This window comes from Hypanus sabinus, unplaced genomic scaffold (genome assembly GCF_030144855.1).
Source record: "Hypanus sabinus isolate sHypSab1 unplaced genomic scaffold, sHypSab1.hap1 scaffold_126, whole genome shotgun sequence".
In the NCBI taxonomy this organism is placed as follows: Eukaryota; Metazoa; Chordata; class Chondrichthyes; order Myliobatiformes; family Dasyatidae; genus Hypanus; species Hypanus sabinus.
Genome location: NW_026779325.1, coordinates 320,010 through 342,342, shown reverse-complemented (window position 1 = coordinate 342,342; position 22,333 = coordinate 320,010). Strand labels below are relative to the sequence as shown.

General features: G+C 46.8%; 1 protein-coding gene across 3 annotated transcripts; it reads right to left on the bottom strand.

Annotated features, from left to right (window-relative positions):
* Window positions 1-665: 665 nt before the first annotated feature.
* LOC132386691 (NACHT, LRR and PYD domains-containing protein 3-like) lies at window positions 666-22,182 on the bottom strand. Of its 3 annotated transcripts, XM_059959037.1 has the most exons (6): window positions 20,685-22,182; window positions 7,775-7,861; window positions 2,971-3,141; window positions 2,645-2,815; window positions 2,320-2,487; window positions 666-2,155 (listed from the first exon to the last, which is right to left on the bottom strand). In XM_059959037.1, the coding sequence occupies exons 1-6, from the start codon at window positions 22,127-22,129 to the stop codon at window positions 2,068-2,070; spliced, it is 2,130 nt and encodes a 709-aa protein (XP_059815020.1). In that variant the 5' UTR covers window positions 22,130-22,182; the 3' UTR covers window positions 666-2,067. The 3 variants fall into 3 exon arrangements, with proteins under 3 accessions (XP_059815020.1, XP_059815022.1, XP_059815021.1); XM_059959039.1 differs by lacking the exon at window positions 2,645-2,815; XM_059959038.1 differs by lacking the exon at window positions 2,971-3,141.
* Between the last annotated feature and the right edge of the window lie 151 nt (window positions 22,183-22,333).

The following is a 22,333-nucleotide window of genomic DNA, read 5'->3' as shown; positions in this document are numbered from 1 at the left end:
GTTCTGTTGGGATCATTCTGCTCCCTCACCCACTCCCTTCCCTCCGTCGTTGAGTGAGTCGCTCCTCTCTCCCTCTGTTGGGACACTCAACTCTCCGTCTCGTCAGCCCTGGCCGCGTCCCCGACCACCCCCCACCCCCCGCTCCCCCTTGTCTCCGAACACGCCCCCTTTCTTGCAGTTCGTCTTATTTGTGAAGGAAATGGTCACCACCCATTGATCCTCCACTATTGAAAACGTCACTCCCCCCACACTGTCCAATCAGACCATTCCCTCCCGTCCCATTACATCCCCTCCCTCCCCGTTCCATCACTCCCGCTCCCTTCCTGTTGTTTCTCTCCTCCTCACCCCGTCTTTATCTTCTCCATGTCGGCCACCAGTTTGTGACAGGAACTTCTGCCCCTTCCCTTTCCGTCCCCTTTTCAGTCAGTGACTTCGCCACGCTCACAGTTTCATCAGTCCACTCCTCGTCCCATCACTCCTCTTCCTCCCAAACCCCTCACCCCTCCTCAACAAAACCCACATGTATATGTGTATGTGTGAATATCTGAGATATATTCATTAATTCAATGACAAAATTATTGGACTTAAAACATATGTACAACGCCCAAGACAATATAAAACACAAATTAAAATACTGTTATTACAATCAATAACACACTCGATTCCGGGATTGTATCCATGGGCACCGCACGTTCCTTCGCCATAGATTCTGAGTGTGACAGTGGCCATTGTAAGTCAGTGTCTCACTCCATCCCTGGCGGCCACATTAACCAAGGATTCGCCCATTTTAAATCAGCGCGTCCCTCCCTCTCTTGTGCTCACTTCTACCAAAGCCGTCACTCCCTCCCCAGCGGCCATTTCAAGTGAAGCGTCGGACATCCCACCTCTCCCGGAAGTTCCGGGAGTCTCCCTCATATTGTTCGCGGCTCCCTGACGCCCGCGAATTATATACAATCTCCCGCAAATCGATTTTTTTGAGAGGGGCAGGGAGAGGGAGAGAGCGCTCCATGGCAGAGTATTTAAAAAAAAAGAAAATACTAAACGTACTTCACCACAGACTACACTAAAGTGTACCTCTGCCTAATAGGGGTCAGGAATAATGACAGTGTTGCTCGCTGCACTGTTTGCAACAGTGACTTTTCTATTGCCCGTGGGGGGTTAAATCACTGTTGAGGTGAGTTTAACGGGTGTCATTCGTTCATTCGCATAGCTAACGCTATTTAAACTAGCTGGCTGGCCGCTAAGGAGCTACTCTCTTGCAGACATCCCACTTCTCCCGGGAGTTCCGGGAGTCTCCCGCAAATTGATGGTGTCTGCTTCCTTGAAATGAGATTTTGCAGGGTGGAATTCATTGAGTGATGGAATGGTGCAGACGGAACTTCACTGTGTGTTTGGCATTGCAAGTGTGTGATGGGACAGTGTGGAGGACAATTCTCTCTGTGGCTGGTCCCGGGTGTGAGTAAATTTACAAAAGTAACTTAAACAATGTATGAGCTGCTGACGTGCGGGAATAAATAATCTGCTCACAGTCACACACAATTAACTGACCGGCGACAAGGAGTGACCGGTTGAACAATCAGTCCCGTTTCTCACCGTCACTCTGCACCGGGGAACCGATGATTATAAAATCACACTTCAGGGCTGTGTCCGGGATCGCTGCAGATCCAGGGTCACTGCCGAGGGATTTGTCCATTTAACATCATTATATCGGCCAGGCTGCCGAATGCACCTTCCTCAGAAAGGGGGCAAAAGGATTCTCTCCCGGGATCATCGCCCCCACCCCGGGACACCGGTGTCCCAGACTGAGCCCCGGCCCCGGGGTTCTTCCTGTCTTGGTAATTCTCCGGCGTGTCACGTGGGAGTCTCGAACTCGCACTTCCGGCGGACAACAGGCGGAAACACGTCACTGCGGGACGCAGCGCGGGGCCCGAGCCGGGTCCGTTAAAACCGTTGGGAATCAGCCCCGGCGCGCGGCCGTTAAAGGTAAGGGCGGGAGTTAAAGGGGTGGGCGGGGAGTTGGCCAAATGTCCCCATCCAGCGGGCGGGGATGTTCACACATTCAGATGTTCAGATCCACACTCTCAGTCCGGGTCTGACTCCCCGCAGAGATCTCAGTTCATTCTCCCCGGTCTCACTGAACAGATTCCCCTCCAGCCTGAAACAGATGGGAGAATAAAGATGAAATAAACAGATTACACAACAGTGTCAGTAACAGGGGACCGGGGTTAATGTTTCAACAACACTCACAGACAAATATCACCAGAAAACCCGCGGATCCGCTGATATTTTATCACATTGAACATTAACACAAACACTCACCAGATCCACTCCAGACTCCGGAGGGTCAGTATGAGGCGGCGGAGAGCGGGGACAGATTGGTCTGTCAGAGAGTTTGATCCCAGGCTCAGATCCGTCAGTGATGGGTTTGTACTGAGAGCGGAGGCGAGATCCTCGGCACCAGAATCTGTGAGACCGACACGGATCAGCCTGGAGATGAGAGAGAGAGTGAGGGTGAAGGACATAGAAAGACAGGGGACAGTACAAATCCCCAGTGTTTATCAGTAACACAATTACTGATCACATTAATATTCAGTGTCAGACACCCAGTGACTGTAAACACGATCTCCCACAGTCTGGTACTTACCACAGTTTCTGTATTTTACACTCCCGGTTCCTCAGAGCCGCAGACACCAGTTTCACTCCTGAATCTCCCAGTTTATTATCACTCAGGTTCAGCTCCGTCAGTGATGGGTTTGTACTGAGAGCGGAGACGAGATCCTCGGCACCAGAATCTGTGAGACCGACATTGTTCAGCCTGGAGATGAGAGAGAGTGAGGGTGAAGGACAGAGAGAGACAAGAAACGGTACAAATCCCCAGTGTTTATCAGTAACACAATTACTGATCACATTAATGTTCAGTGTCAGACACCCAGTGACTGTAAACACAATCTCCCACAGTCTGGTACTTACCACAGTGTCTGTATTTTACACTCCGGGTTCCTCAGAGCCGCAGACACCAGTTTCACTCCTGAATCTCCCAGTTTATTATAACTCAGGTTCAGCTCCGTCAGTGATGGGTTTGTACTGAGAGCGGAGGCGAGATCCTCTGCACCAGAATCTGTGAGACCGACACCCCACAGCCTGGAGATGAGAGAGAGAGAGGGTGAAGGACACAGAGAGACAGGAGACGGTACAAATCCCCACTGTTTATCAGTAACACCATTACTGATTTTTTTTCTTCAGTATGACTGTGCAGGTCAGCCAGTGAGAACAGCGAGAAGAGTTTAAAAGGAAGACAGATTTACAGAGCGAGCGTCAGAGGAGCGGGAGACAGAGTAGGAAGGCTTTGGCTCAACGGGGCTTCGGCGATAAAGGGTCGAGGTGAGGTAGGTTATCTGTTTACAATACAGAGAGCATGTGTGTGAGGCTGGGTTTCTGTGCTCGGTGTCAGATGTGGGAGATCCTGGAGACTCCAAGCCTCCCGGACGGCAACATCTGCACCCGGTGTGTCAAGCTGCAGCTCCTTAGGGACCGAGTTAGGGAACTGGATATGCAGCTCGATGATCTTCGTCTGGTCAGGGAGAACGAGGAGGTGATAGAGAGGAGTTACAGGCAGGTGGTCACACCGGGGCCACGGGGGACTGAAGAAGTGGGTGCCAGTCAGGAGAAGGAAGGGCAACAAGCAGGCACTGGAGAGCAAGAAGGAGATACTACAGAGTACCCCAGTGGCTGTACCGCTTGACAATAAGTACTCCTGATCATGTGCTGCTGGAGGGAGGGACGGCCTCGGGAGGGGGGGAGGGTGGTGGGGAAGCAACAGTGGACGTGTCTCTGGCACAGAGTCCGGCCCTGTGGTTCAGAACAGCAGGGAAAGGAAGAGGATGGCAGTAGAGATAGGGGATTCTGTAGTTAGCAGGTCAGACAGGCGAATCTTTGGATGCAGGAATGAAACACATGAATGATGGTAGTTTGCCTCCCTGGTGCCAGGGTCCAGGATTTTCAGATCGCATTCAAGATAGCCTGCAGTGGGAGTGAGAACAGCCAGAGGTCGTGGTACATATTGGTACCAGTGACATAGGTAGGAAAAGGGAAGAGGTCCTGAAAACAGACTACAGGGCGTTAGCATGTAAGTTCAGAAAAAGGATTACTGACTGTGCAACTAGACAGTGAGAATAGGAATAGGATGAGGTTAAGGATAAATGCATGGCTGAGGGATTGGAGCAGGAAGGAGGGATTCAGATTAATGGATCATTGGGACCTCTTTTGGAGCAGGTGTGACCTGCACAGAAAGGACGGGTTGCACTTGAATCCTGGGGGGAGCAATATCCTGGCAGCAAGGTTTGCTAAGGCTGTTGCGGAGATTTTAAATAGAATTGCTCGGGGTTGGAAATGAACTGATGTGACGGAGTAGAGGAAGGATGGCTCACAAATAGAGAAAATTTGGAGAGAATGCGAAAGGGAGGATAGGCAGGAGATAGAGAAGGGACACATTCAGTCCAGTCATTTGAGATGTGTCTATTTTAATGCAAGGAGTATGATGAATAAAGCGGATGAGCTTCGAGTGTGGATCAGCTCTTGGAGCTATGATGTTGTGGCCATTACAGAGAGTAGGATGGCTCAGGGGCAGGAATGGCTACTTCAAGTGCCAGGCTTTAGATGTTTCAGAAAGGACAGGGAGGGAGGCAAAAGAGGTGGGGACGTGGCACTGTTAATCTGAGATAGAGTTACGGCTGCAGAAAAGGAGGACGTCATGGAGGGGTTGTCTACGGAGTCTTTGTGGGTGACAGTTAGGAACAGGAAGGGGGTGAATAACTTTACTGGGTGTTTTGTATAGACTACCCAACAGTAACAGGGACATCGAGGAGCAGATAGGGAGTCAAATTCTGGAAAGCAGTAACAATAACAGGGTTGTTGAGGTGTGAGATTTTAATCTCCCAAATATTGATTGGCATCTCCCTAGATTGAGGTGTTTTGATAGGGTGGAGTTTGTTAGGTGTGTTCAGTAAGGTTTTGTGACGCAATATGTAGATAAGCCTACAAAAGGGGAGGCTGTACTTGATCTGGTATTGGGAAATGAAACAGGCCAGGTATCATGTCTCTCAGTGGGACAGCATTTTGGAGATAGTGATCACAATTCTGTCTCTTTTACCATACCTTTAGACAGGTATAGGATTAGGTAAGTTAGGGAAACCTTTAATTGGAGTAAGGGGAACTATGAGGCTATCAGGCTGGAACTTGTAAGCATAAATTGGAAACAGATGTTCTCAGGGAAACATACCAAAGATATGTAGAAAATGTTCAGGGGATATTTGCGTGGGGTTCTGAGTAGGTACGTTCCAATCAGACATGGAAAGGATGGTAGGGTACAAGATCCGTGGTGCACAAAGGCCTTTGTAAATCTAGTCAAGAAGAGCTTACAAAAGGTTCAAAAATGCGGTAATGATATGAATCTGGAAGATTATAAGGCTGGCAGGAAGGAGCTTAAGAATGAAACCAGGAGAGCTAGAAGGGGCCATGAGAAGGCCTTGGCAGACAGGATTAAGGAAAACCCCAAAGCATTCTGCAAATATGCGAAGAGCAAGAGGATAAGACGTGAGAGAATGGGACCAAACAAGTGTGACAATGGAAAAGTGTGTATGGAACCGGAGGAAATAGCGGAGGTATTTAATGAATCATTTGCTTCAGCATTCTTGATGGAAAAGGATCTTGGCGATTGTAGGGATGACTTGCAGTGGACTGAAAAGCTTGAGAATGTAGATATTAAGAAAGAAACTGTGCTGGGGCATTTGGAAAGCATCAAGTTGGATAAGTCACAGGGCCATGAAGGGATGTACCCCAGGCTACTGTGGGAAGGGAGAGGGGAGATTGCTGAACCTCTGACGATGATCTTTGCATCATCACTGAGGATCTGAGAGGTTTCGGAGGATTGGAGGTTTGCGGATGTTTTTCACATATTCAAGAAAGGGAGTAGGGATAGCTCAGGAAATTATAGGCTAGGGAGTCTTACTTCAGTGGTTGGTAAGTTGATGAGAAGATCCTGAGAGATAGGATTTATGAACATCTGGAGAGGCAAAATATGATTAGGAATAGTCAGCAAGGCTTTGTCAAAGGCAGGTTGTGCCTTCCGAGTCTGAATGATTTTGTTGAGGATGTGACTAAACACATTGATGAAGGAAGAAGATGCAGTATATATTGATTTCAGTAAGGCATTTGAGAAAGTACACCATGCAAGACATATTTAGAAAGTAAGGAAGCTAGGGATCCAAGGGGACATTGCTTTGTGGATCCCGAACTGGCTTGCCCACAGAAGACAAAGAGTGGTTGTAGATGGGTCACATTCTGCATGGAGGCCGGTGACCAGTGGAGTGCCTCAGGGATCTGTTCTGGGACCCCAAGTCTTTGTGATTTTTATAAATCACAATAAATGAGGAAGTGGAGGGATGGGTTAGTAAATTTGATGATGACACAAAGGTTTGGGGTGTTGTGGATAGTGTGGAGGGCTGGCAGAGGTTACAACGGGACATTGATAGGATGCAAAACTGTGCTGAGAAGTGGCAGATGGAGTTCTAACCAAATAAGTGTGAAGTGGTTCAATTTGCTAGGTCAAATATGATGGCAGAATATAGTATTAATGGTAAGACTTGGCAGTGTGGAGGATCAGAGGGATCTTGGGGTCCGAGTACGTAGGAGACTCAAAGCTACTATGCAGGTTGACTCTGTGGTTAAGAAGGCGTAGGATTGTTTAAGAGTCGAGAGGTAACGTTTTAGAGTTGAGAGGTTATAAGAGGGATAGATCGAGTTGACGTGGATAGGCTTTTTCCATTGAGAGTAGGAGAGATTCAAACAGAAGGACATGATTTGAGAGTTAGGAGGCAAAAGTTAAATGGGTAACACGAGGGGGAATTTCTTTACTCAGAGAGCGGGAGCTGTATGGAATGAGCTTCCAGTAGAAGTGGTAGAGGCAGGTTCGGTATTGTCATTTAAAGTAAAATTGGATAGGTAAATGGACAGGAAAGGAGGATTATGGGCTGAGTGGAGGTCGGTGGGACTAGGTGAGAGTAAGCATTCGACACAGACTAGAAGGGCTGAGATGGCCTGTTTCCATGCTGTATTTGTTTTATGCTTACATTTTGCAGCTATGCAGGACCTTGGTCAGACCCCAGTTGGAGTACTGTGCTCAGTTCTGGTCGCCTCACTGCAGAAAGGATGTGGGAGCCATAGAAAGGGTGCAGAGGAGATTTACAAGGATTTTGCCTGGATTGGGGAGCATTCCTTATGAGAAGAGGGTTGAGTGAACTCGGCCTTTTCTCCTGGAGTGACGGAAGATGAGAGGTGATTTGATAGAGGTGTACAAGATAATGAGAGGCATTGATCGTGCGGATAGTCAGAGGCTTTACTCCAGGGCTGAAATGGCTAGCACGAGAGGGCATAGTTTTAAGGTGCTTGGAAGTAGGTACAGAGCAGAGGTCAGGGGTAAGTTTTTTACACAGAGAGTGGTGAGTGTGTGGAATGGGCTGCTGGCAGCGGTGGTGGAGGCGGAAACGATCGGATCTTTAAACTCCAGGATGGTTACATGGAGCTCAGAAATATAGAGCACTATGGGTAAAACGTAGGTAATTCTAAGGTAGAAACATGTTCAGCACAGCTTTGTGGGCCAAAGGGCCTGTATTGTCCTGTATGATTTCTATGTTTGTTTGTTTCTACTGATCACAGTAATGTTCAGTGTCAGACACCCAGTGACTGTTAACACAATCTCCCACAGTCTGGTACTTACTCCAGTTTCTGTATTTTACACTCCGGGTTCCTCAGAGCCGCAGACACCAGTTTCACTCCTGAATCTCCCACGTCGTTCTCCCCAAGTCTAAACACAAACAGACAGATTGATGAACAAAGTGATTCAAACCGTGGATCTGAGGGAATTTCACTCACTCGGATATTTCAGGAAACATTAAACTCTTCAGTAAATCACTGATCAGAATTCCCATCACTGTCAATGTCCCTCACTGCCCAGCTCCAGGGTATTCGACGAATGTCAATAATTTAGTCTGTCGGTGTGACCCTGTAAAGTCCACATATTCTCTCTCATTTCCACATGGCTCAACAAAATGTTCCACACAGAAATGCAGAAATGTCAATGGGACACAGTAAAATAGACCCCCCCCCCCCGAGCTAAAGGGATGGTGAAGAGAGACCCCACAGAGGGAAGGGGGATGAGGAAGAGAAATCCCACAGGAGGGAGGGAGATGGGGAAGAGAGATCCCACAGGAGGAAGGGGGATGGGGAAGAGAGATCCCACAGGAGGAAGGGGGATGGGGAAGAGAGATCCCACAGGAGGAAGTGGGATGGGGAAGAGAGATCCCACAAGAGGAAGGGGGATGGGGAAGAGAGATCCCGCAGGAGGAAGGGGGATGGGGAAGAGAGATCCCACAGGAGAAAGGGGGATGCGGAAGAGAGACGCCACAGGAGGAAGGGGGATGGAGAAGAGAGACCCCACAGGAGGTAGGTGAATGGGGAAGACAGATCGTACAGGAGGAAGGGGGATGGGGAAGAGAGATCCCAAAGGAGGAAGAGGAATGGGGAAGAGAGATCCCACAGGAGGAAGGGGGATGCAGAAGAGAGACCCCACAGGAGGAAGGGTGATGCGGGAGAGAGACTCTACAGGAGGAAGGGGGATGTGGGAGAGAGATCCCACAGGAGGAAGGGGAATGGTGAAGAGAGACCCCACAGGAGGAAGGGGGATGGGGAAGAGAGATCCCACAGGAAGAAGGGGGATGGGGAAGAGAGGTCCCAAAGGAGAAACGGGGACTGTGTACAGATCCCAAAGGCGGAAGTGGGATAGCGAAGAGCGTTCCCCAGGAGGGAGATGGGAGAGAGTTATACCACCGGAGGAAGTGGGATGGGGGAAGAGAGATCCTACAGGAGAATGGAGGATGGGGAAGAGAGATCCCACCGGAGGAAGGGGGATGGGGTAGACAGGTCCCACAGGTGCAAGGGGGTTGGGAATAGAGATCCCATAGGAGGATGTGGGATGCGGAAGAGTGATCCCAGAGAAGGAAGGGGATGGGGAAGAGAGGTCCTGCAGGAGGAAGGGGATGGGGAAGAGTGATCCCAGAGAAGGAAGGGAGATGGGGAAGAGAGATGCCTCAGGAGGAAGAGGATTTGGAAGAGAGCTCCCATTAGAGGAAGGGTTATGAGGAGAGAGATGTCGCAGGTGGAAGGGGATGAGGAAGAGGGATCCCTAAGGAGGAAAGGGGATGGATAAGAGAGATCCCACAGGAGTAATATGATGGGGAAGAGAGATTCCACAGGAGGAAGGGGGATGGGCAAGAGAGATCCCACAGGAGGGAGGGGTTGTGGGAGAGATCCCACATGAGGATGGCGGATAGGGAAGGGATATCCCACAGGACGAAGGGGGATGGGGAAGTGAGATCCTACAGGTGGATTGCTACCCGTGCCACGTGCTACTGAGGCTAGAAGTAGGAAGATAATGCAGCTAAATACGTGGCTGAGGGGATGGTGCATGAGGGAGAGGTTCATGTTTCTGGACAATTGGGCTTTCTTCCAGGGGAGGTGGGACCAGTTTGAATTGGATAGTTTGCACCTGAACTGGAGGGGACTAACATCCTTGCCGGTAGGTGAGCAAGTTCTGCTCCGGGTGTTTTATACTAGATCGCAGTGGGACGGGAACCAGATTGTTAGATTAGATCATGATGTGGAGGAGGTGAAGGGTCATGCCAGGACTGCTTGTATAGACAGATATCAATTATTCGTATGTGATAGAAATGTTCTCAGTTGCATCTATTTCAATGCAAGGAGTATTGTGTGTAAGGCAGATGAGTTTAGGTTGTGGATTGGCACTTGATGATTTTGACATTATTGCTATTAGTAAGACTTGGTTGCAGGAGGGACAGGACTAATAACTACATAACCATATAGCAATTACAGCACGGTAACAGCCCATTTTGGCCCTTCTAGTCCGTGCCGAACGCATTTTCTTACCTAGTCCCACTGGCCCGCAGTCAGCCCATAACACTCCATTCCTTTCCTGTCCATATACCTATCCAATTTTACTTTAAATGACAATACTGAACCTGCCTCTACCACTTCTACTGGAAGCTCATTCCACACAGCTACCACTCTCTGAGTAAAGAAATTCCCCCCTTGTGTTACCCTGAAACGTTTGCCCCCTAACTCTCAACTTATGTTCTCTTGTTTGAATCTCCCCTATTCTCAATGGAAAAAGCCTATCCACGTCAACTCTATCTACCCCCCTCATAATTTTAAATACCTCTTTCAATTTCCCTCTCAACCTTCTACGTTCCAAAGTGTAAAGACCTAACTTGTTCAATCTTTCCCTGTAACTTAGTTGCTGAAACCCAGGTAACATTCAATTAAATTGTCTCTATACGCTCTCTATTTTGTTGATATCTTTCCTATAATTCAGTGACCAGAACTGTACACAGTATTCCAAATTCGGCCTTACCAATGCCTTGTACAATTTTAACATTACATCTCAACTCCTATACTCAATGCCCTGATTTACAAAGGCCAGCATACCAAAAGCTTTCTTCAGCACCCTATCCACATGAGATTCAACCTTCTGGGAACTTTGCACCATTATTCCTGGATCACACAGTTCTACTGCAATCTTCAATGCCCTATAATTTACCATGTATGTCCTATTCGGATTATTCCTACTAAAATGTAGCACCTCACACTTATCAGCATTAATCTCCATCTGTCATCTTTAAGCCCACTCTTCTAAGTGACCTAAATCTCTCTGCAAACTTATTAAACCTTCTTCTATATCCACAACACCACTTACCTTAGTATCATCTGCATACATACTAACCCAATTTACCACCCCATCATCCAGATCATTAATGTATATGACAAACAACATTGGATCCAATACAGATCCCTCAGGCACATCACTAGTCACCGGCCTCCAAACTGACAAACTGTTATCCACCACTACTCTCTGGCATCTCCCATGTAGCCACTGTTGAATCAATTTTACTAATTCAATATTAATACCTAACGATTGAATCGTTCTGTGCAGAACCTTGTCAAAGGCCTTACTGAAGTCCATATAGACAATATCCACTGCTTGACCCTCGTCAAATTTCCTCGTAACCCCTTAAAAAAATTCAATCAGATTTGTCAAACATGACGTTCCACGTACAAATCCATGTTGACTGTTCTTAATCAGACCCTGTCTATCCAGATAATTATATATACCATCTCTAAGAATACTTTCCATTAATTTACCAACCACTGACGTCAAACTGACAGGCCTTTAATTGCTAGGTTTACTCTTAGAACCCGTTTTGAACAATGGAACCACATGAGCAATACGCCAATCTTCCGGCACCATCCCTGTTTCTAATGAAATTTGAAATACTTCTGTCAGAGCCCCTGCTATTTCTACACTAACCTCCGTCATGGTCCTAGGGAATATCCTGTCAGGATCCGGAGAATTATCCACTTTTATATTTTTTTAAAAGGCCAGCTTCATGTTCAATTGTTTCAGAGGTGATGGGGGTAGGGATGAAAGGGGAAGGAGTGGCATGACGATTCACGGAGAATATGACAGCTGTGCGTAGATGGAGGGATTGTGTACAGAGGCCATATGGGTGGAGCTGAGGAACGGGAAATGTGTGAGCACACTAATAGGGTTGTATTATAGACCGCCCTATAGTCAGAATTGGAGGAGCAAATCTGTAGATAGGTAGTACATCAATATAAGAAACAGGAAGTTGTAATCGTTAGGGGATTTTAACTTTCCACATATTGACGGGGTCTCCCACTCTGAGAAAGGGTTAGATGGTGTGGAGTTTGTCAAATGTGTTCAGGAAAGTTTTCTAAATCAATATGTTGAGGTACCAACAAGAGAGGGTGCAGTACCTGATCTCCTATTACGGACCCAGACAGGTCAGGTGACAGAAGTATGTGTAGGTGAACATTTTGTGTCCAGTGACCATAATGTCATTAGTTTCAAGATAATTATGGATAAGGATCAGACTGGTCCACCAGTTAAGGTTCTGAATTGGAGAAGGGCCAATTTTGTGGAAATGAGAGAGGATCTGGGAAGAGTGGATTGGAATAAGTTGTTTTCTGGCAAGGATGTGTTCAGTAAGTGGAACGCCTTCAAGGGTGAAATTTTGAGAGTGCAGAGTTTGCATGTTCCTGCCAGGATTAAAGGCAAAGTTAACAGGCGGAGGGAACCTTGGTTTTCAAGGGATATTGGCAATCTGGTTAAGTAGGTGTTTAGCAGGTATAGGTAACAAGGAACAAATGAGGTACTTGAAGAGTATAGAAAATGTAAGGGAATACTAAAGAAGGAAATCAGGAAGGCAAAAAGAAGACATGAGGTTGCTTTGGCAGATAATGTGAAGGTAAACCCGAAGGGTTTCTACAAGTATATTGAGAGTAAAAGGATTGTAAAGGATAAAATTGGTCCCCGAGAAGATCAGAGAGGTCGTCTATGTTGGAGCCTCACGAGATGGGGGAGATCTTAAACAGTTTTTTGTGTCAGTGTTTACTCAGGAAACTGGCATAGTGGATATGGAATTAAGGCAAACAAACAGTAGTGTCATGGAACATATAGAGATTAAAGAGGAGCTGCATGCTGCCTCACAGTAAATAATGATAGATAAATCCCCCGGAACTGACATGATATTCCCTCGTATCTTGAGGGAGACTAGTGTAGAAATTGCAGGAGCCCTGGCAGAAATATTTAAAATGTCCTCAGCCAGGGGTGCAGTGCCAGAGGATTGGAGGGTAGCTCATGTAGTTCCGTTGTTTGAAAAAGGCTCCAAAAGTACACCAAGTAATTACAGGCCAGTGAGCCTGACATCAGTAGTAGGTAAATTATCAGAAGTTGTTCTGAGAGATCGGATATAGAAGGATTTGGACAGCCAAGGGCTGATTAACGATAGTCAACATGGCTTTGTATGTGGTAGATTGTGTTTAATGAATCCTGTAGTGTTTTTCCAGGAGGTTACCAAGAATGCATATGAAGGAAAGGCTGTGGATGTTGTCTACTTGGACTTTTGTAAGGCCTCTGACAAGGTCCCACGTAATAAGTTAGTTCAAAATGTTCAGACACTAGGTATCCATGGAGAGGTTGTAAACTGGATTTGAAATTGGCTGTGTCAGAGAAGACAGAGAGTAGTAGTGGATGATTGTTTCACAGACTGGTGTTGTGTCTCAGGGATCTGTGCTGGGACCATTGTTGTTTGTTGTCTATATCAATGATCTAGATGATAATGTGATTAATTGGATCAGCAGGTTTGCTGATGACACTAAGATTGGAGGTGTTGTGGACAGCGAGGAAGGCTTTCAAAGCTTGCAGAGGGATCTGGACCAACTGGAAAAATGGGCCAAAAAATGGCAGATGGAATTTATGACGTATGACATTTAACAATATAACAATCACAGCATGGAAACAGACCATCTCAGCCTTTCTGGTCTGTGCCGAATGCTCACTCTCACCTAGCCCCAGCTACCTGCACTCAGCCAATAACCACCCATTCCATTCCTTTCCTGTCCATATACCTATCCAATTTTTTTTAAATGACAAAATCGAACCTGCCTCTACCACTTCGACTGGAAGCTCGTTCCACATAGCTACCACTCTCTGAGTAAAGAAGTTCTCCCTTGTGTTACCCCTAAACTTTTGCCCTTTCACTCTCAACTCATTCCCTCTTGTTCGATTCTCCCCTACTCTGAATGGAAAGAGACTATCCACGTCAACTCTATCTATCCCGCTCATAATTTTAAATACCTCTTTCAAGTCCCCCCTCTTCCTTCTACGCTCCGAAGAATAAAGACCTAACTTGTTCAATCTTTCCCTGTAACGTAGGTGCTGAAACCTAGGTAACATTCTGGTAAATTTATTCTGTACTCTCTCTGTTTTGTTGACATCTTTCCTATAATTAGGTGACCAGAACTGTACACAATACTCCAAATTTGGCCTTAACAATGCCTTGTACAATTTTAACATTACATCCCAACTCTTATACTCAATGCTCTGATTTATAAAGGCCAGCATACCAAAAGTTTTCACCACCAACCTATCCACATGAGATTCCACCTTCTGGGAACTATGCACCATTTTTTCCTGGATCACTGTTCTACTGCATTCCTCAGTGCCCTACCATTTACCATATATGTCCTTTTTGGATTATTCCTACCAAAATGTATCACCTCACACATATCAACATTAAACTCCATCTACCACCTTTCAGCCCACTCTTCTCAGTGGCCTAAATCTTTGAACAACAAGCTTTGAAAACCTTCATTATCCACAACGTCACCTATCTTAGTATTATCTTCATACTTACTAATCCAATTTACCATTCCTTCATCCAGAACATTAATGTATATGACAAACAACATTGGACCCAGTACAGATCCCTGAGGCACACCACTATTCACCACTTTAATGCAGAAATGTGTGAGGTGTTGCATTTCGGAAGGACAAATCAAGGCAGGACATACATAGTAACTGGTAGGGCACTGAGGAGTGCGGAGGGTCAAAGGGATCTGGGAGTTCAGATACATAATTCCCTGAAAGTGGCGTCACAGGTGGACAGGGTTGTAAAGAAGGCTTTTGGCATCCTGGCATTCATAAATCAAAGTATTGAGTATAGGAGTTGGAATGTTATGGTGAGGTTGTATAGGACATCGGTAAGGCCAAATCTGGAGTATTCTGTGCAGTTCTGAAAACTGAACTATCGGAAGGATATCAGTAAGGTTGAACAAGTGCAGAGAAGATTTACTAGGATGTTGCCGGGTCTTCAGGAGTTGAGTTACAGGGAAAGATTGAACAGGTTAGGACTTTATTCCTTGGAGCATAAAAGAATGTGGGAATATTTCAAAGTGGTTTACAAAACTCTGAGGGGTATAGTCAGGGTAAATGCGAATAGGCTCTTTCCACATAAGATTAGGAGAGATAAATTACAAGAGGACTTGGCTTCGGGGTGAAAGGGGAAAGGTATCGGGGGAAATTCTTCACTGAGAATGTGGTGAGAGTGTGGAACGAGCTGCCATCTGATGTAGAAAATGTGGACTCACTCTTAAGCTTTAAGAATAAATTGGATAGATACATGGATGGGAGAGGTCTGGAAGGTTATGGACTGGGTACAGGTCAATGGGACAAGTGGAATAAAGTTTCAGCACAGAGCAGGGGCCGAATGGCTTGTTTTCTGTGCGCTGGTGTTTTATGATTTTATGATTCTATGAAGGGGTGTGGGGAGTAGAGTTCACTAAGGCGGGAAGATGGGGAAGAGAGATCCCACAGGAGGAAAGGGGAGGGGGAAAAGCAATCCCACCGGAGTAAGGGGGATGTGGAAGAGAGATCCCACAGGAGGAAGTGGGATGGGGAAGAGAGATCTCACAGAAGGAAGAGGAATGGGGAATAGAGATCCCATAGGATGATGGGGATGGGGACGAGAGACGAAACAGAAGGAAGTGGGTGGGGAAGCGAGATCATACAGGAGGCTGGGGGATGAGTAGGAGAGATCCCATAGGAGGAAGAGGGATGGGAAAAATAAATGCTATGGGAGGAAGTGGGATGGGGAAGAGAGATCCCACAGTAGGAAATGGGATAGGGAACAGAGATCCCACAGGAAGAAAGGGGTGGGGAGGTTAAATGCCACAGGAGGAAGGGGGATGCGGAAGAGAGATCCAACAGCAGGAAGTTGATGGGGAAGTGAGATCCCACAGATGGAAGTGGGATGGGAACCGAGGCCCCAGAGGGTGAAAGGGGATGCGGAAGAGAGATCCTACAGGAGCATGGGGTGTGGAGAAGAGGGATTCCCCTGTCGGAATGGGGATGGGGAAGAGAAATTCATCAGGGGGAAGGGAGCTGGTGATGAGAGATCCCACAGAAGGAAGACGGATGGGAAAGAGATATTCCACGCCAGGAAGGGGGATTGGAGTGAGAGATCCCACAGAAGGAAGGGGGATGGGAATGAGAGATCCCACGGAAGAAAGGGGGATGGTGATGAGAAATCCCACAGGAGGAAGGTGGATGCTGAGGAGAGATCCAACAGTTGGAAGGAAGGGGGAGTGGGAACAGAGAGCCCAGAGGATGAAAGGGGGTTGGGAAAGTGAGATCACACAGGTGGATTGCTAACTGTGCCGTGTGCTAGTGAGACTAGAAATAGGAAGATAATGCAGCTGAATACGTGGCTGAGGGGATGGTTCATGAGGGAGGGGTTCATGTTTCTGGACAATTGGGATTTCTTCCAGGGGAGGTGCGACCAGTTCGAATTGGACAGTTTGCACCTGAACTGGAGGGGACTAATATCCTTGCCCGTAGCTTAGCAAGTTCTGCTCCGGGGGTTTTAAACTAGATTGTAGGCGGAGGGGGTAGAGTGTGAGAGCAGATAGTGAAGTGGAGGAGGACAAGGGTCATGCGATGACTGCTTGTATAGACAGATATCAAAGGTCTGTACGTGATAGAAATGTTCTCAGGTGCATCTATTTCCATGCAAGGAGTATTGCAGGTAAGGCAGATGAGTTTAGATCGTGGATTGGCACATGATAATTTTGACATTATTGCTATTAGTAAGACTTGGTTTTGCAGGAGGGGCAGGACTGGCAGCTTCATATTCTGGGTTTCCATTGTTTCAGATGTGATAGGGGGGAGGGATGAAAGGGGGTGGAGTGGCATTGCCAGTCAGGGAGAATATCACAGCTGTGCATAGACGGGAGAGCCCAGAGGGTTCATCTACAGAGGCCATATGGGTATAGCTGAGGAACGGGAAAGGTGTGACCACACTAATAGGGTTGTATTATAGACCACCCAATAGGCAGAGAAAATTGGAGGAGCAAATCTGTAGAGAGGTAGCACACCAATGTAAGAAACAGAAAGTTGTAATCGTAGGGGATTTTAACTTTCCACATATTGATGGGGACACCCACTCTGAGAAAGAGTCAGATGACGTGGAGTTTGTCAAATATGTTCAGGAAAGTTTTCTAAATCAATATGTTGAGGTACCAACGAGAGAGGGTGCAGTACCTGATCTCCTATTCGGGAACCAGACTGGTCTGGTGATAGAAGTATCTGTAAGCAAACATTTTTGGTCCAGTCACCATAATGTCATTAGTTTCAAGATAATTTTGGATCAGGATAGGACAGGTCCACCAGTTAAGGTTCTAAAATGGAGAAGGGCCAATTTTGTGGAAATGAGAGAGGATCTGAGAAGAGTGGATTGGGATAAGTTGTTTTCTGGCAAGGATGTGTTCAGTAAGTGGAACACCTTCAAGGGTGAAATTTTGAGAGTGCAGAGTTTGCATGTTCCTGCCAGGATTAAAGGCAAAGTTAACAGGCAGAGGGAACCTTGGTTTTCAAGGGATATTGGTGATGTGGTTAAACAGGCGTTTAGCAGGTAAAGGCAACAAGGGACAAATGAGGTACTTGAAGTGTATAGAAAATGTAAGGGAATATTAAAGAAGGAAATCAGGAAAGCAAAAAGAAGACATGAGGTTGTTTAGGCAGATAATATGAAGGTAAACCCAAAGGGTTTCTTCAGTAAATTACGAGTAAAGGGATAGTAAAGGACAAAATTGGTCCCCTGGAAGATCAGAGTGGTCGTCTATGTTGGAGCCTCACGAGATGGGGGAGATCTTAAACAGTTTTTTGTGTCAGTGTTTACTCAGGAAACTGGCATAGCGGATATGGAATTAAAGCAAACAAACAGTAGTGTCATGGAACATATAGAGATTAAAGAGGAGGAGCTGCTTGCTGCCTTACAGCAGATAAAGGTAGATAAATCCCCCGGAACTGACATGATATTTCCTCGGACCTTGAGAAAGTCTAGTGTAGAAATTGCAGGGGCCCTGGCAGAAATATTTAAAATATCCTCAGCCACGGGTGCAGTGCCGGAGGATTGGAGGGTAGCTCATGTTGTTCCGTTGTTTGAAAAAGGCTCCAAAAGTACACCAGGTAATTACAGGCCAGTGAGCCTGACATAAGTACTACGTAAATTATTGGAAGGTTTTCTGAGAGATCGGATATACAAGGATTTGGACAGCCAAGGGCTGATTAAAGATAGTCAACATGACTTTGTGTGTGGTAGATCATGTTTAATGAATCCTGTAGTGTTTTTCGAGGATGTTACCAAGAATGCATATGAAGGAAAGGCTGTGGTTGTTGTCTACATTGACTTTTGTAAGGCCTTTGACAAGGTCCCACGTAATAAGTTAGTTCTAAAGGTCCTGACACTAGGTATCCATGGAGAGGTTGTAAACTGGATTCAAATTATCTGTGTGGGAGAAGACAGAGAGTGGTATTGGATGATTGCTTCTCAGACTGGAGGCCCGTGACTAGTGGTGTGTCTCAGGGATCTGTACTGGGACCATTGTTGTTTGTTGTCTATATCAATGATGTAGATGATAATGTGATGAATTGCATCAACAGGTTTGTGGATGACACTAAGTAGATGCGTTGTGGACAGCGAGGAAAGCTTTCAAAGCTTGCAGAGGGATCTAGACCAACTGGAAGAATAGGCCAGAAAATGGCAGATGGAATTTAATGCAGACAAGTGTGAGGTGTTCCATTTTGGAAGGACAAATCAAGGTACGACATACACGATAAACGGTAGGGCACTGAAGAGTGCGGAGGAACAAAGGGAGCTGGGGGTTCAGATACATAATTCCCTGAAAGTGGCGTCACAGGTAGACAGGGTTGTAAAGAAGGCTTTTGCCACCCTGGCATTCATAACTCAAAGTACTGAGTATAGGAGTTGGAATATTATGGTGAGGTTGTATGAGACATTGGTGAGGCAAAATTTGGAGTATCGTGTGCAGTTCTGATCACCTAACTATAGGAAGGATATCAGTAAGTTTGATAAAGTGCAGAGAAGATTTACTAGGATGTTGCCGGGTCTTCAGGAGTTGAGTTACAAGGAAAGATTGAACAGGTTAGGACTTTATTCCTTGGAGCATAGAAGAATGAGGGGAGATTTGATAGAGGTTTACAAAATTATGAGGGTATAGACAGGGTAAATGCGAATAGGCTCTTTCCACATAGATTAGGAGAGATAAATATGAGCAGACATGGCTTCAGCGTGAAAGGGCAAATGTTTAGGGGGAGCATTAGGAGAGACTTCTTCACTCAGAGGGTGGTGAGAGTGTGGAATGAGCTGCCATCTGATGTGGAAAATGGGGACTCACTCTTAAGCTTTAAGAATAAATTGGATAGATACATGGATGGGAGAGGACTGGAGGATTATGGACTGGGTGCAGGTCAATGGGACTAGCGGAATAAGGTTTCGGTACAGACTAGAAGGACCGAATGTCTTGTTTTCTGTGCTGTAGTGTTCTATGATTTTATGATTCTATGGGGAGGAGAGTTCCCACAGGCGAGATGGGGATGGGGAGGAGAGATCCCAAAGGAGGAAGGGGGATGGGGTAGAGAGAACCCACAGGAGGAAGGGGGATGGGGAAGAGAGATCCCACAGCAGGATGAGGCATGGGAAGAGAGATCCCATGGGAGGAAGGGGGATATAGAGAGAGATTAAACAGGATTAAGGGGGAAGGGGTTGAGAGATTGGCCAGGAGTAGGAGGGATGTGGAAGAGAGTTCCCACAGAAGGATGTGGGATTAGGAAGAGAAATCTCACAAGGGGAAGAGGGATGGGTAGAGAAATTCCACAGGACAATGGGGCATGCCAAAGAGAGATCCAACAGGAAGAAGTCAATGGGGGAGAGAGAACCCACAGGAGGAAGGGGGGTGGGGAAGAGAAATCCATAGAAGGAAGGGGGATGGAGAAGAGTGATCTCAGAGGTGAAAGGGAGTTGGGGAAGAGAGATCCCACAGGTGGATGGGGGATGGGGAAGAGAGATCCCACAGGAGGAGGAGGGATGGGGAAGAGAGATCCCACACGGGGAAGGGAGATGGGGAAGAGAGATCCCACAGGAGGAAGGAGGATGGGGAGGAGAGATTTCACGGTGGGGGGGGGGTTGTGTGGAAAAGACTTCCCACAGAAGGATGAGAAAAGAGTAATCGAGAACCCACAGGAGGAATGGGGATAGGGGCGAGATTCCAAAGAATGGAAGGGGGTTTGGGATGAGAGGTCCCACAGGAGGATTCCAAGGGTAAACGATAATCCTGCAAGATGAGAGGATGCAGAATTTTTTTGTACGTGTGTGTTGGGTCTGAACAGAGGCCCAGAGGAGATGCACCCTTGCTCTTTGCGTGTCTGGAAGTGAGCAAAGTCACACACGGGGAATGGCAGTGTGAGGACAATCTCACAATGGTATTTCTTTCCTTCTCACTGGGACAGTCTGCTGACGGTCTCTTGTCCCTCACCGGGAAGGGGGTGTGAATCTCTGACCCACCTGCTGCAGTCAGTGTCGGTCTGGGTGTCAGTAACAGTGAGAAGGAATATTGTCAATGGACGTGTCACAGGCAGCGAGAAACACGGCCATTCCTGTGATTTACTACCATTAAACCAATGGCCATTGTTCACTGATCTGATGAAGTCTCCAACATCCCTTCACTAGGAACCTCATAACCCTCCCGTCCTTGGGGAATTACTGACCGATCCCCTGGGCATTTGTCAAAATTTTTCACAATCTGATTTACTACAAATTTACCGAAATCCCTTTACATTGAAACAACACAATGAGACACTCTCACAGTTCAGAATGAGAGATAAATCAAGTTACCTCAAATCCTGGCACTTGTGCAGCCCGGGACCCAGCCGCTGGATTCCTTCACACTGAATGTGGCAGTTCCCCAGGTCCAGGTGTTTTATTGTATCACAGAGTCCGATGACATGAGACAGGACCGCGCAGTCAATCGGGGTCAGTGTCATTCCACGGAATGAAAGTGTTTCCACAGATTCCAGTGCGGCCTGAGCCAGTCCACTATTCTGAGACTCAAACAGGTAGTGCAATGTGTTCAGGAGGCTCCTTTTACCAGCTTCACTCACTGTGTTTCCACTCTGGCGTTGAACCTCCTCCTTCACCCAGTCAATCACCCGGCAGGTTGTTTGATGAGGAAATGGACACAGAAACTCCTCCAGGCCCCGAGCTGTCATTGGGGAGGAGAGACCAGCAACAAAACGAAGAAATACCTCAAATCGTCCATCTGTCGTGTTGTGGGCTTCAGTGAGGAATTTCAGGATATCCCCGGGATGTGGATTCAGGAATTGTGCGACTGCAGCTACAAACTCTTGGATAGTGAGGTGTGGGAATGTGTACACCACGCTCCGAGCAGAATCCTCTCTCTCCAAAAGCTCCATCAGGAACCCGGACAGGAACTGGGAAGGCTGCAGATTGTAGTTGATCAAATCTCCATCTGTAAACACAATCTTCCTCTCGTACACTCCTCTGAAGGCCATCTGACCAACCCTGAGTAACACATCACGGGGGTTGTCAATCTCACGGCCGTGGTTTTTCAGGATGTTGTAAATATAGTAGGAGTACAGTTGGGTGACGGTCTTGGGAACTCGCTGTGGGTCTCTGACTCTTTGTGTGAAAAAGGGGCCCAGTGCCAGAGCAAGGATCCAGCAGTAGGAGGGGTTGTAGCTCATGGTATACAGGACCTCGTTCTCCTTCACATGTTTGAAAACAGCTTCCGCCACCATCTGATCTTCAAAATGTCTGATGAAATATTCCTTCCGTTCCTCACCAACAAATCCCAGGATTTCAGCCCAGATACTGATGTCTGCCTTTTCCAATAAATGTAATGCAGTGGGGCGGGTGGTCACCAGCACTGAACACCCTGGGAGCAGCTTGCCCTGGATTAAACGGTACACAATGTCAGACACCTTGCACTTGAATTCAGGATCTGTGTCCTGTGATTCTGTGTCTCTTCGACCATCAACAAAGTTGATTTTGTCCTTAAATTCATCCAAACCATCGAATATGAACAGCATTCCCTCTGTCTGTTTCCAGATCTCTCCCAGCATATTCCCAAAGTAGGGGTAATGATGCAGAATCAGTTCTTTCAGGTTTATTCTGCAGTTAATGGTGTTTAAATCCCGGAATTTGAAACTGAAGACAAACTGGAATTGTTGGTATATCTTCCCCGTGGCCCAGTCATAAACAATCTTTTGTACCATTGTTGTTTTCCCGATCCCTGGGACTCCGGCCACTGCTGCGGACATCCCTGATTTGTTTCCAAAGAAATATCTTTGCAATTTTTGAACAAAGCTCTTCTTGAATAACTGATCAGTCCGAATTTTTTCTAGCTTACCACGGAGATCTTTTTCTCTCCACTCCTCGTGATCTCTGCCTCTTGCGAGCAGCTCATGTTCCACCAGTGTCCGATCTCGAACAGTAGAAATGACCGTGAGCTCAGCGTATCGATC

Coding starts and splice junctions, on each gene's coding strand:
- LOC132386691 (XM_059959037.1), bottom strand. CDS start 22,129: ATGTCCGCAGCAGTGGCCGGAGTCCCAGGGATCGGGAAAACAACAATG. Junction 7,862..20,684: donor CACAAGTGCCAGGATTTGAG/GTAACTTGATTT, acceptor GTTTGTGTTTAG/ACTTGGGGAGAACGACGTGG. Junction 2,488..2,644: donor TGTAAAATACAGAAACTGTG/GTAAGTACCAGA, acceptor TCTCATCTCCAG/GCTGATCCGTGTCGGTCTCA.